The sequence below is a fragment of the Poecilia mexicana genome, unplaced genomic scaffold (genome assembly GCF_051168715.1).
Source record: "Poecilia mexicana isolate PSO_F unplaced genomic scaffold, ASM5116871v1 scaffold_5, whole genome shotgun sequence".
In the NCBI taxonomy this organism is placed as follows: Eukaryota; Metazoa; Chordata; class Actinopteri; order Cyprinodontiformes; family Poeciliidae; genus Poecilia; species Poecilia mexicana.
In genome coordinates this window covers 3860436-3873786 of record NW_028263374.1, presented here as the reverse complement: position 1 = coordinate 3873786, position 13351 = coordinate 3860436, and the positions used below count along the sequence as shown (strand labels likewise).

Sequence of the window (13351 nt, the reverse complement as noted above, 5' to 3'; positions counted from 1 at the left end):
TTGCCCAGAAAGCTTTCGCCCCGTGCTGACCCACTGTCTTTGCAGGGAGCTGGACAGGAGGAAAGGAGTAGAGGGCGCCCACAGAAAGCAAGAGAATGTTTCAGGTACACTTCGAGTGGTCGCCCTGGTAACAACCCTTTATGTAAAGGGGTGTGCATAAGACTGACATCACCCTGACAGGAATGTGACATAACACTGTTATAAACATGAAGGGATGTTGATGAATGTTTATTATTGTTGTCAAGAAGTGTCATTTGGTAAGTAAAGTTGCATTAAAAGTGTCATTATTTACTGAATGACACATCATGAAAACAATCAAACATTCATGAAGACTCCTTCATGTTTATGACAGCTGTCATGTCAGTCTTATTCACATCCCTTTAAATAAAGTTTTATTGTTGGCGGTATTCAAAACACTTTCAAATGTGTGCAAAAAAAAAATATATATATATATTTTCAGCTGGAGAGAGCAGTGCGACAGAAAGTGGTGATGAAGAGGTTTCTCCCTCCACCGTCTCCTACACGGCCACCCAGCACACCCCCACCAGCATCAAACTGACCGTCAACCGGGTCAAGAGGAGCAAATCCAAGAAAAGGAAGAAAAGCACGGAGCGAGGCCGCGGAACGCCCAAGCCAAAGAAAGTCAAGGTGTGTGTGTGTGTGTGTGTGTGTGTGTGTGTGTGTGTGTGTGTGTGTGTGCGCGCGCGTGTGTGAGCTGCAGCAGCAACGAGATCGAGACGAGGTCGCAGCGGATCCTGCTGCCCGCATTCCATCACCGGACAGCAGCTGTTTACAGGCTTTTTAGACGGCATATCTAAGATGTATTAAAGACATGATGTATCGTGTTTAATACATCATGTAAAACAATACAGCAAAATCATGCAAATAAAGCAAAAAAATATGAAAACATGACAATAAATAAATAAATAAATAAATAAATAAATAAAGGCTACATACATGTATATTTTGTAGCATTGTCTGGAAAAGTTGAGGAACCTCTGGTATAGGGGACTGAAAACAAGGGCACACCACACTTTTCAGACTTTTATTGATTTTTTTTTTCTTTCTTTTCCTCCCACTTTGCAATTAACGACTCTGTTGGTCCATCGCTTGAAGTCATAAATGAAATCTAGTCAGCTGGTTTCATCAGGGCAGTGTTAGAAGCTGGTTTGTTTCCGCTGTTTCTAACTGTTGTCGCCTCGGCTTCTCGTCTCCAGGCTTTCAGACAGGGTTCCAGGAAATCCATGAGGATGAAGGTGAGTGTTGCATCCGTCCCGCTTATCCCTCCTGCGCAGCTGGAAGCTCCTGCTCACGTCCCCCCCTCCCCTCCCTGTTTGCTCTCGCGCAGAACTCCACGTCCGAGGCCAGCGTGCTGGACGAGAACACGGCCGAGGGCTGGGAGAGCCGCATCCGCCAGTGGACGGACCAGTATGAGGAGGCCCTCTCCAACCAGTACAGCGCCGACATCCAGACGCTGCTGGAGCTGCACCGCTCCGCCTGCGCCTCCGTCTCCAAGGCCGAGAGCGGCGCCTCCACACCGCCCTCCGACACGCAGACGCAGCCGTGCGTAAATGGCCTGGACACCATCAACCGCACGGAGCTGGCCTGCAACAACACAGTGCTGGGCTCCCAGATGCAGGTCCGCTCACGCCCCGCTCCCGTGCCCCCTGCTGGAGGGAAGAAGGGGGCACACGAGAGTTTGGCGAAAATGCTGCAGCTCTGCTCTATTTTGTGTTGCAGCTCCAGCTGGGGCGGGTCACCCGGGTCCAGAAACACAGGAAGATCCTGCGCGCAGCCAGGAACCTGGAGGCGGACACGCTCATCATTGAGTACCGGGGGAAGGTCATGCTCCGGCAGCAGTTTGAAGTCAACGGGCATTTCTTTAAAAAGTGAGCCGTCGCCAGCCGGTCGCAGCCGTTCTCCGCCGCCGCGGCGCGTTCTGCTCTCACTGACCCTTGTCGTCCTCCAGGCCTTACCCCTTCGTCTTGTTCTACTCCAAATTCAACGACGTGGAGATGTGTGTTGACGCCAGGACGTTCGGAAACGACGCGCGCTTCATCAGGAGGTCCTGCACCCCGAACGCTGAGGTCAGCCTTTTCCCATGTTTTGTTTTGTTTTTGTTTTTTTTTTCATATTGAACCTTTTATTCAAAAGCGAGAATGGGTTTCCTCTCCCTCCAAGGTCCGACACATGATCGCCGAGGGGATGATCCACCTGTGCATCTACGCCGTCAGCCAGATCGCTAAGGACGCCGAGGTCACCATTGGCTTTGACTACGAGTTCAGCAGCTGGTGAGTCGTGCTCGTCAGCGGACGCCACGGTCGCGGCTGGGCGTTTGTAACCCGCTCTCCTGATCGCCCTGCAGTAACTATAAGGTGGACTGCGCCTGCCATAAAGGCAACCAGAACTGCCCTGTGCAGAAGCACAACCTGAGCCCCATGGAGAGCTTCCTGAACCCCGCAGCTCTCGCCCTTCCCTCTCCTGCTGTTGGCACGGAGACGCGGCGCAGGAAAGCCCAGAGGAAGGAGCTGGAGAGCTGCCTGGCCAGCAACGGCACGCTGACCCCAGACCAGCAGCCAGAGGGCAGAGACCTGCAGGGAGTCAGCGACACAGAGGTGGGCTTTTAGCTCCGGCTCTACGTCTGGATCACCAAGTGAAGCTGAAGTGTCAGGGAGTAAATGTGTTGATGTGTGTTAATGTGTTGCCGTAGGAGAAAACGCTGACTGAGGTCAAACCAGAAGACGGAGAAGTGGATGAAAATGGGATCGGCTGTAGTAAAAGAGTACGAGATTTTCATCTGTTTTCCCGACAATTCTGCTTCATCTGCATATCTCCCCCAGAAAACCTTCTAAACCCGGTGATGGGAGCAGCCCTCTAGAGGCCCAATGTGTTTATTTTTATTTTTTTTAAGTCACCAAAATTTAGAGGTGCGGGCATCATAATTTGGAAATAATGGCATGATGCCAAAGGGCATTTGAAGGAACGACGTAATTGGTGCGGACCTCTTGCGCCCAGTTCACTGCGTCAACTATTAAACTAGCTTAATCCATCTTTACTGTCACTGTTACCTAAACAAGCATCGCTTAGCCCAGGCCAGGTTTTAAACCGTTTCAGAAGCTGGATTGCTTGGTTCTGAATGCTGCTTCTCTCTGCCTGAAGGCTCCAACCAGGCGAAGAGCGACGGGAGCTGAAGTGAAGGACGAGGCGGGGGACACTGAGGACAGGACGGGAAACCCTCCGGAGACACCTTCTGTCCCGCACAGCTCTGGAGTGGGAGTCAGCACACGCCGGACCACCTACTTCACGGTGAGACCAAAGAAGCAGCCAGTGTTTGAATCCTGTCAGGCGCAATCGTCATGGCGACAGGTTCAACATGTTGTCTTTCCACCATCCCTTACAGGAGAACCCTCCTGGTGAGGACAAGCCACCAGCAGCCACCCTCCCCGCCCCGCCCGCTCCTCCCAAACCCACCAGGCCTGCCAAGCCCCGGCCCAAGAGCCGGATTTCTCGCTACCGCTCGAGCTCGTCGCAGCGCGCTCGGCGCCAGCGCCAGGCCCTGGCCCAGCAGCAGGCGGCGGCCGCGGCCGCTGCGGCAGCAGCGATGTCCTCAGCGCAGGCGGTGGCAGACCAGGGGGCCGCTCTGCACGATGAAGGGTCTCAGTGCCAACACGGGGCCGAACACGGCCATGGAGACGGCGGTCAGGGAGCTCATCTCCTGGATGGAGACGCCCAGGGACCCAACAGCATACACAAAGGCAGTGTGCGCTATCCCAAGACAAAGAAGGTGAGGCTACGCTAGCATGACGCTTATCAGAACCACTCAGACCTCTCTGTCACAGCATTTGAGTTCTTCTCTGCCTGATCAGCTAAGCAGTCATTTGTCTCTCATCAGTACCTCGTCACGGAGTGGTTGAACGACAAAGTCCCTGGAGGGGAGAAGCTCCAGCAGGAGGTGCCTGTTGAGAGGCCCCTGCGGATAACCACAGACCCCACAGTGTTGGCCACCACCCTCAACATGCTGCCGGGCCTGTCCCACTCATCACTCATCTGCACAGCCCCCAGACACTACGTCCGATTCGGCTCCCCGTTCACCCCCGAGAGGCGCCGACCCCGCCCGCTGCAGATGGATGGCACCTATGGCTGCTACAAAAAGGTCAGACAATCCTATAAACATACGGCTAGCAGTGCAGGGAGCTCACCTACAGGCTGCTTAGCTTCAGTTATTACAGCTGGAAACTAGAGATCGGGCCTGAAATCGGGGTGTGGTGATGAACCTTTGAAAATGTGAAATGTCTAAAATCATTGTTTTTGCTTTTTTATGTTTCCAGTTTATCACAGTGGCTTTAGAAAGTGTTCATTTGCCTGTATTGAGTTCATGTACCTGCCTCTGGCCTTCTTCTCCTCGCCCCTTTGTTTAAATCAGTAGCTGACCACATCACACACACCATCCCATCTGGATCAGTCTCTGTTCCGCTTCATATTTGTAAAACTAGAAGTTGACATGTGGGCGGTGTTGTCGCCTTGCAGAGATGGATCAAACAGGTGGAGGATGAAAGCTGTTCCAACAGCGTGGAGGACGGAACGGAGTCCACCTCCTCCCAGCAGAGCACCAGCAGCCGCTCCACCCCCAACCCGCTCTGCAGTGGTAGGTCACAGCTGCCTCTTGACTCCCACACCCACTTCTTCTTCTGGAGCTACGAACATGAACCGTGTGTGTATGTCATCCTGTTTCTTTAAATCAGATGTCGGTGCACCGTTTAAAAAGCGGCATCACAAGTACGCAGCTGAGACCACGCCAGCGTCCTCGGACCACCTGCTCCGCCCGCTTTCACCGATCACGCCGCCGCTTCCTGAAGACTCTCTCCACCTGCTGCTCCACCCGCCGTGTGGCTCTGTGCTGCCCAATGGCCTGGTCTACTCCCCGATGCCCTCGCAACCCACAAGCCGCTGCAACACACCGCTTCAGTTTGAAGTAAGAGTCCCAACAGCCTGGAGCGTCTGGCAAGGCTCGTCAGCCATCTTGTAGCGAATAATTCATCTGAGCCTCTTTGTGTCTCTCCTGTGATGGTTACAGTAACATCATCCAAACTAGAGCCATAGAAATCTGCAGTAACAGTTTTTACTAGGAGGATTTGTCAATGCATCACTGGGTGTCCTTGGGATGCAGATCAGTGTCTTGTGCTTACATTAAATTAACATCTCATCCAGAATGAGCAGGACTGCTGAAGAGTTTTGTTGGATCCTGTTTTAATGTAGCCTTTCTCTTTGACTGTAGGACATATCGTCCTCTGAGGCATCGCCTGTACACCGCCCAGAGTCCATCTCTCCAGAAGTATGTTCACATTTCTTTACGCCAAACAAAACAGCTGATTCAGTTCTTCATCTTTTAATCACCGTTCTCCTCTATGTCTCCTCTTCATCTTCTCTTCGTCTCCCCTACGCCTCGTCTCCTCCTCAGCCGTCTCTTCAGGTCGACTTTGACGCTTCTCGACCTCCGTTTCTGGACCTGTCCCTCCCGTCCAGCCTGGAGAGCCCCAGGGCCGTGACCTCTGACGACTTTCCCGGGGCCGCTTCAGGCCAAGACTCCCAAGGCCAGTCATCCGCGGGCGGCGTCTCCCTGAACCTGCCGTCATGCTCTTCCTCGGACTCCAAAAGCAGGGAGAAGGCCTTCAGGACAGAGTTCAACCTCATTTACACCTGCTCCCCCCTCAACGCAAACCTGGGGAATCCCCTGAGCTCGGAGCGCCACCATTCCCAGGTGGACGGAGCTTTCTCTCCCGCAGATTCCTTCCACAGTTCGCTCAGTGGACAGGGCCTGGTCGGAGACGTGGGCTCCGGCTCGCTGTCTCCTTTTGGGGAGAGCCATTACGGAGCGGCCTACCCAGACAGGAGCACTTCGCCTCACACCAGCAACCCCCCGCAGAAAAAGAAGGCAAGTCCTCCACACCTCAGTGATGGGAGCTGCAGATGTTTTGAGCTTTTGTTGTTAAATGTTTTAGACGTCATGAGCTGTTCCCACCAGGCTCTCCAGTTTAAGTGGCTTTTTCTTGCTGAAGGAACTTCTGTCCGTTTAGACGGAACCTTTTCTAGTTACATGTGTGTATCTGAATCTCTTTAGATCTGCCCTTCCTTCCTTCCTCCCTCCTCCTCCTCCTCAGTCACCCCTCACCCCGATGCTCCTTGACACTCTTTGCCAAGTCTCTCTTCCGCTTTTCTTCCAAGGCAGAGGGCCAACCAGCATACCATTAGTCTGCTGACAGGACAGGCAGAATACCAGCCTATAGCTGTAAGAAGTGAAAACAAGCCAGTACATAATATGGTGAATATGCTCCCTACAACTACATCTTTAGAAGTGTGCATGTAAATATTGTTTTTTTTTTTTTTTGTTTTTTTTTTTTGCATCTGCATACAGCACCCCCCCATGCTCTGACCGCTTCGCCCCGCCCCTCTTCCAAACATTCAGCTATGAGCCTCCAGCTTCCCAACAACTTCAGAGTTCTCAATCCATCTCTGTCCAACCCATCTACATGTGGAGAGGTTCATCCATTGCCACCAGGCCAATGGTTCATGGATTGTCAGAATGGTGTCAGAGTGAGGCCGGTGTGTGCTTGCTCCATAACAGCCATAGCTACTGTATCAAACGGCATCGCTGTGGCGGAGTGGGCACGCGGCACGAGCCCTGCCAGTGACGCTACCACTCGGCTCAAATCATCTCTGTTTGAAATCAAACCAACCAGGAACAATTTTGAGCCAACGACGTAGTTCAGTCACAGATGGCTAAATATTCAGGAGGTCACGTTTTACCTCAGAAGATCATTTTCTTCCAAAATTCTTTCTGTAGCAAGTCATTTTGGAACACCAGCTGTAACCTTCAAAGATTATAATCAATACCAACCAGATTGTCTCTTGTTTTATCAGCTTAAAACCAGAAACTTCAATGTGTGTTTTATTGGGATTTTATGAGACAGACTACAGCCAGTGTTGAGTGGGATGAAAAAGATTCTTGAATTCAACAAAATTGTGTTGCATTTATATATGTGATGTCAATCGATTTTAAAAAAATGTAATCGGATTAATTTTTCTAATTTTGCAGGCTTGAAATATAAATATGCAGGATATTTTTCTTTTTCGCAGTAGCAGTAGACGGGTACTGTAGTCTCCCGGTACTCAACATCACTACACACAACTTGTTCAGGGGCAACTGACAGATAAGATGTCTTTTCTTTTCTAGTTTTTGGATGCCTCACTCCTTTCTGATACCACCCTGGGCAACTCAAAAACTGCCACTGTATGCACGTTGTCAAAAAAAAAGTTTTATTGTCTCAAACCGAGCAAAATGGCAGTTTTCCATGTTTTTATATTCAGGAAGGTTTAAATGAAGTCGTTCTATTTTATGCATTAATTTAGAAAGCTCCCTCTCCATTTACTTCCTATGGACCGTGTGCGATGAGGCGGCAGTCGCTCGTCACTCCCGCACGATGCTGTGAACTAGGTAACCACTTGAGGCGTTTAGGTCAAAATAGGCAGTCTGAATAATCTGCGTTATGTAATATTAAAGCATTAAAATGTTCCGATTAATTGCATCCATTAACATTGACTGTCCTAATTTCTATATATATTTGTATATATTCTGCCCCATTTACTCTGTTGCCTCTAAATAAAGTCCATGAGAAGTCACCCAAGTCGTAAACAGGTTCCATCCAAGTATAAACTACTGTGTTTTATAAAGGCCTCAGAGGTTCTTGAGACAACAACCATTACAGTGGAGACCAAAGAACCCAGCAGCAGGTCAGGGGTTAAGTTTAAAGCAGGATTAGGTGGTTCTTCAACATCCTATTGCTCTGATCATTCATCATCTGGACATGGAGAGAGAACAGACGTGGACATCCACCCGGACTGACAGGAGAACATTAATCAGAGCAGCAGCCAAGAGGCCCACATCTCTGGATGAGCTGCAGAGATCCACAGGCCTCGCAGCCAACACGCAGAACAGCGCGCAGAAGAAGGTCAAAATGCAAACAAAAGGTTGCATAACTTAGAACTAGCTCCACACTACCCACACTAAAACTTCCCAATGTGAGACATGGCGGTGCTAGCATCATGCCGTGGGAAGCATTTAAATCCGTTTAACAGACAGACAGGAAGAGGGTTCCTCTTTTTTTTCAGCAACAAGCCATCTTTTGCTGTGGCCTCATGTAGGACAAAAACATGAAAAATGTAAAAATTCTTGTTTGCTCTTGAACCTCACTGGTTTTAGTTAGCCGCTTGTCTGTATAAATTGTGTAAAGTCACTTAACACCGAAAACTGTTCATAACCAAAAAATGATAGTAAAGCAAAGACAGAAACCCAGAGCAACAAACGCATCACACAGTGGCGTTAGGCCACTAGTGTCCCTGGCCTGCTCTAAAATTATTGCCAACAATATCTGAGCACACAAAAGTAAAAGTTTGTACTGTAAATGTAACATCCAGTAGGAACCACACCAGAGGAACTCAGCAGTCAGCAGGAGTATCCAAGCTGTTTCCAGGAGCCTCCACACACATTAGACAACAGGACCAACACTGGCTGGTTTGATAAGAAACAGTTTGGGGCACATTACAGAGGACCCTAGAATTGCCCGTAATGCTGGCCCTACAGTGGACTCAACAGTGGGCTCTTCATTGGACTCTAGATTTGGCTGTAGAGTGGACTCTGTAGTTGATCTTACAGTGCACTGTACAGTGGCCAAGAGTACAGAGTACAGTAAGCTCAACAGGAGGCTCTACCATTGACCCTACAGTGGGCCATAGAGTGGACCATAGAGCTTGCTATACAGCAGGCTCCACAGTAGTGTTTCCTACCAACCAGTCAGTCTCAGTGCCTGAATGCCAAATCCTAAAGGTGTCCCGACATACTTCATCCGAACTGCCAAAATCGGTTCTCATTGATGTGGACGTGTGATGAAAATAGTTTTGTTTGCAGAGAGGCATCCACCTGCTGAACTCCAGGACCTGGTCGAACTTTTTCTGTTCAAAGTGTTATCTGATTGGTCAGAAGTTAATTGCTGTTCTTTATGCAGAAATGCGCTCAGACGGATGAAGTATGTTGGGGCCTTAGTGGTCTGGTAATGTGACGATCTGGAAGCAGAGTGGGAGCTTTTGCATCCCTTATAGCAAGATTGTGATTCAGACAAATAAAAACAAAGTCCCGCTACTGCTGCTGTGCAAGTTGAGGCTTACTAAACACTTTTGCAACTGACGAGAGCATAATGGCTGCTGTTGGTGCTCTGTGGTGACTCTTGACTTCTGCTGCTCCTGCTCAGCCTTCGCTGGTTCTTTCTCAATGCATAAGATTCAACTTCAGACAAGAGCCATCCATGTCAGTGTCTGACCATCCCACTCGCTCCTGATCCTCTCGTTTGTTTGTCGTGTTTGCTGATGACATCCAGTTGGGATGAGTCTTCTCGTTGTAAAGGTGTGTGCGTGCCTGAACCCCCTTGTGAACGTTGACATGTGTGTTTTTTGTGGATTTTTTTGAGCGTGGTTGCATCATACCGTGGTGCGTCTCGTGTTGCTTGCGTTCTGAGCCGAGGGGTGGTGATGTCCAGTCGTTCAGAAACCGAGCGAGAGCAGGGGCGCACAGTGGATCCCGACGGTCATGAAACGGGGTTTGAAAACCTTTCTCTCAGACTGGAGCCCTGAGCCGTGCTGCATGTGGCCTGTCATCACTCAACATCACAGTCTGGGTGAATCATGGGATGGATTTTGGCAGCCTGGCATCAAACACAGCAATGAGGGTTGATGTAGCAGCAGCAAGTGTTGACGAGAGCGTCCTACTTCCCTCTGCCGCTCAGGTGTCTCTGCTGGAGTACCGGAAGAGGAAGCAAGGAGGCAGCAGCGGCAGAGCAGGTGAACCAGCAGCCAGGAACGTCGCCCCCACCCAGCCGGACTCCTACTGCAGCAAGGAACCCCACCCAGCCCGCTCCTACCAGCAGATGCAGCCCCCTTCCTCCCCACACTCCACAGCTCCGGTCCCACACCTGGAGGAGGTCAGCCCGCCGGACCACCACAGGGCGCCGCTCAAGCCCAGGCGGCAGGAGTGCAGCAACCAGTGGTGAGAGTGGCTCCACTTCTTGTTTCTCTCTGGTCGGTGATGGGAAAACCCCCCCTCTGACAGCTGCCTGCTCCTCCATAGGATGGTCCCCACCACAGTGGAGCGCCTGAGGGAGGGCCAGCGCGTGCTGAGAAGCATCAAGATGGATCGGGTCTACAGACGGAGTGACGGATCAGCAGACGCAGAGCCAGGTGCGGCAGCAGTTTCGGGGGTTCAGGTCAGTGGAAGAAACGAACCGGACGGGGCCGTGACGCTTCTGTCTCCGTCTCCAGATGCAGAGCGATACGAGCGGAGAGGAGGAGCCCTGGCTGCTTCCACCAAGAGCCCCCACAGATACAGCCCCCCCCTCTACGCACAGCAGGTAAGGACCAGCAGCAGCACTCACCAAAATGATTTGTTGGTTTCAATTCCTTATTTCACCTCCGTTCGTTTTGAACAAGTAGATGTCCTTCGATAAGCGGAAAGTCAAAGTTCCTAATTCCGAAGTATTCTCGCACCTGGAAGATTGAAATTTAAAATGATTTTCATTCTAACAAGATATTAATTTTCTTATCTTTCAAATGACAATAAAACAATGTGAATATTGTGTATTATGAAGAAACAGCAGGTGGGAAACCCTCTCGGCAGCCAGTGGGAGCATCTGCTGCCATTAGAAACCTTTCCTGGTTGCTAAGCAGCTTTTTGCTTTTTCCACTGATAACATGCAGTCCTCTGTCCTCTGTCCTCTGTCCAGTCAGCAGAAGTCCTCCCAGAGACAGACGGCCCGTCCTTCACCCACCCCACAGCCAGCTCTCCGTTCCAGAGCTCCTCCACCCAGAGCTTCTACCCTCGCTTCTCCTCCTCCCACCCGGGGCCGTCCCAGGATCCCCAGAGCTCCTACTGCAGTCCCCCCCCCACACAGCCCACCAGCGACGGACCCCCCAGCTACAGCAGCAGCCACCTAAAGACAAGCTTCCTCGGCAGCAGCAGCCTGTTGGAGGGGGCCAATCCAGGCCCACGGACCCAGGGACAGACTAATGTAGACGTGGGCCCTCAGGCTTCTAGAGGAGGTCAACAACAGGCGGCTGTCAGCCTGAAGGTGAACAGCCCGGGGCAAGGGGGGCAGCCGGCCGGCTCCAGGCTAGCAGGACCCTCCCCACACTACCCCCAGCAGTTCCAGCACCCCCCCCACCAGGGGCCTGGAGTAAGGACGCAGTCAGGAAGCTTCTAGGACCTTCTTTCAGCTGTGTGTGTGTGTGTGTGTGTGTGTGTGTGTGTGTGAGTGTGTGTGTGTGTGTGTGTGTGTGTGTGTGTGTGTGTGAAGCTAAAGGCCCTCTGGGGGTTCAGGGAGCTGGAGGGGCCACATGTACAGACCTGAGAGGAGCCAGCCAGGACTCTGGACAGATTCCTCCTTTTCCTGTTTTCTGTTGTTTTTGTTTTGTTTTTTTTTTTCTTTATTTTCAGGAAAAGAACTTGAACTTGACAGCAGCGTGCTCATAGATAAACCTCCGGCTCCTGGACGTCAGGACAGAGGGAGACGGGAAGCAAGCAGCCTGGAAAACACGGGAAACCGGATTGAAAACTCCCAATTATCCCAGAACTTTCCTACTCTTCTTCTTCTTTGGCAAAAAAGGAAAAAAATTCCACATCAATGTCTGCACAGAATGCTAAGTTAGCCTTCCTGTTGTCATGGTTACCAGGTTGGTCAGATGCTGACATGCGTATTTGGCGAAAACCGACAGATGTTCCGTTTTCTTCTCGTTTTACTCAGAGGAGGGGGGGTGATGACAGGCAGGTGGGGGCGGGGCGTTCTCCAGGATCATTCCAGAAGCGTTCTTCATCATGTGAGTGGTGGTGTGCTGGGAGCTCCGCTCCTCCACCCAGCTGCAGGCCTCTATCTCCAACCTCCTCCTCCCTCCTTCCCCCTCATTCATGGTGCTGCCAACCTTTTTTCCTCCCACCAACGTCTGATCCAGTTGGGCCCACCACCACCGCATCAGCTCCCCATCCGTCTGGAGTCATCCCGTTCAGGAGCAAAGGGATCAGGGTTGCAGACACGCCTGGATTTGTCCGACCAATCTTTGCATTCCATGTGACAGAGAGCAGAGCGAGTTCACTGCCAGAGGAGATGGAGCTGCTGCTGCTGCTGCTGCTGACGGTGCCAGCTGCTGTGGCGGCGGCAGCTACCCGGTGGTGACCGCTGCAGCTGCACTTCCTGTGGGATTCTCTCGCTCTCTCTCTGTCTGCTGCTTTATTTGTTCCATTTTTTTTCTCTCTATTCTTTAACAACTGACGTGTAAAAAGAGACGGTTTTCTGCAGCGCTCAGACTGAGGTGGAGGAGACCTGTGAATCCCCCCCATCCCCCCACTCTCTTTATGTGACTGGAGTTCAGGGCCTGAAGTGGTCGTGAGTTGTGGGGTGGGGGAACTGTATTTGTGGGAAAGACTTGAATGACTGAGGAACCCCCCCACGCCCCTCTCCACCCACTGCTCCACCCACCGGCCACTACAACCCCTTCCCTCGTAATCCCTCCCCCCCCACCAGATTCCATGAATGTGTGACAGAACAGCAACATGAACGTTGCTAGCTAACACGAAGCAGCACCTTAAAAACACATCCACCCTGAAAGCACCCAGCAGCAGGACTCTGTGTGTGATTCTGTGTACCTGTATAGAGAGAATGTGATAGAGCTGTATGGAGAGAGGATCTAGTACACTGAATTCCCGGCGTGGTGTCAGTAGAGTCTGACTGAGCAGCTGGGGTCAGACGCTTTGGAGATCTGACTCCCTGGGTTCCTTCAGACGCCACTTTCTTTCTCCTGTTGTTTTTCTAAGAAGTTTTCTGTTGTTTTTCTTCTTTTTTTTTCCACAGATCATAGTAGAAACTATTTCAATTGTTCTCTAAGAGATTTAAGAAGCAACAGATGTAATGCATTTTGATAATAAAATAATCATAACAGCAAAGTATTTTTTAACCCAGCCTCGTCATTGTCATGTTTAGGTGGTTATCTCATATTCCACAGCTTTGTAAGCTATCGACTTCTTTCCTTTCTAGTACACAAACTAAAAAAAAATTAAAAATACTTAAAATTAAAACATAATTAAAAGTAGAACACCAAGAACATACCTGGTGTCAAAGAGATGGCTTCCCATTGTTTTAAAGGGGTTCTGTTAAAAGAATTGAATGAGTTATTTTACCAGCAGTCGATGGACATTGAGTGTTTACATGGGAAATTAAGCTAGCTGGAATGATTTTTACTCTTCTGTTAGGTGTTCGCT

The 13351-nt window shown here is 50.6% G+C and overlaps 1 protein-coding gene across 3 annotated transcripts in view; it reads left to right on the top strand.

Moving 5' to 3' along the window:
• Positions 1-13036, top strand: part of setd5 (SET domain containing 5) — a 34838-nt gene extending 21802 nt beyond the window's left edge. For all 3 annotated transcript variants that reach the window (XM_088005356.1, XM_015006158.2, XM_088005357.1), the window contains 20 exons: positions 46-104; positions 461-648; positions 1218-1256; positions 1349-1639; positions 1741-1889; positions 1970-2087; positions 2182-2291; positions 2366-2615; positions 2711-2782; positions 3160-3306; positions 3401-3784; positions 3893-4153; positions 4528-4645; positions 4743-4972; positions 5276-5332; positions 5459-5932; positions 9834-10093; positions 10175-10284; positions 10366-10454; positions 10827-13036. In XM_088005356.1, coding sequence (XP_087861482.1) covers positions 46-104; positions 461-648; positions 1218-1256; positions 1349-1639; positions 1741-1889; positions 1970-2087; positions 2182-2291; positions 2366-2615; positions 2711-2782; positions 3160-3306; positions 3401-3784; positions 3893-4153; positions 4528-4645; positions 4743-4972; positions 5276-5332; positions 5459-5932; positions 9834-10093; positions 10175-10284; positions 10366-10454; positions 10827-11303 — 3883 coding nt within the window. In that variant the 3' untranslated portion in view covers positions 11304-13036. The remainder of the gene's footprint in view (positions 1-45; positions 105-460; positions 649-1217; positions 1257-1348; positions 1640-1740; positions 1890-1969; positions 2088-2181; positions 2292-2365; positions 2616-2710; positions 2783-3159; positions 3307-3400; positions 3785-3892; positions 4154-4527; positions 4646-4742; positions 4973-5275; positions 5333-5458; positions 5933-9833; positions 10094-10174; positions 10285-10365; positions 10455-10826) is intronic.
• The last annotated feature ends 315 nt before the right edge of the window (positions 13037-13351 follow it).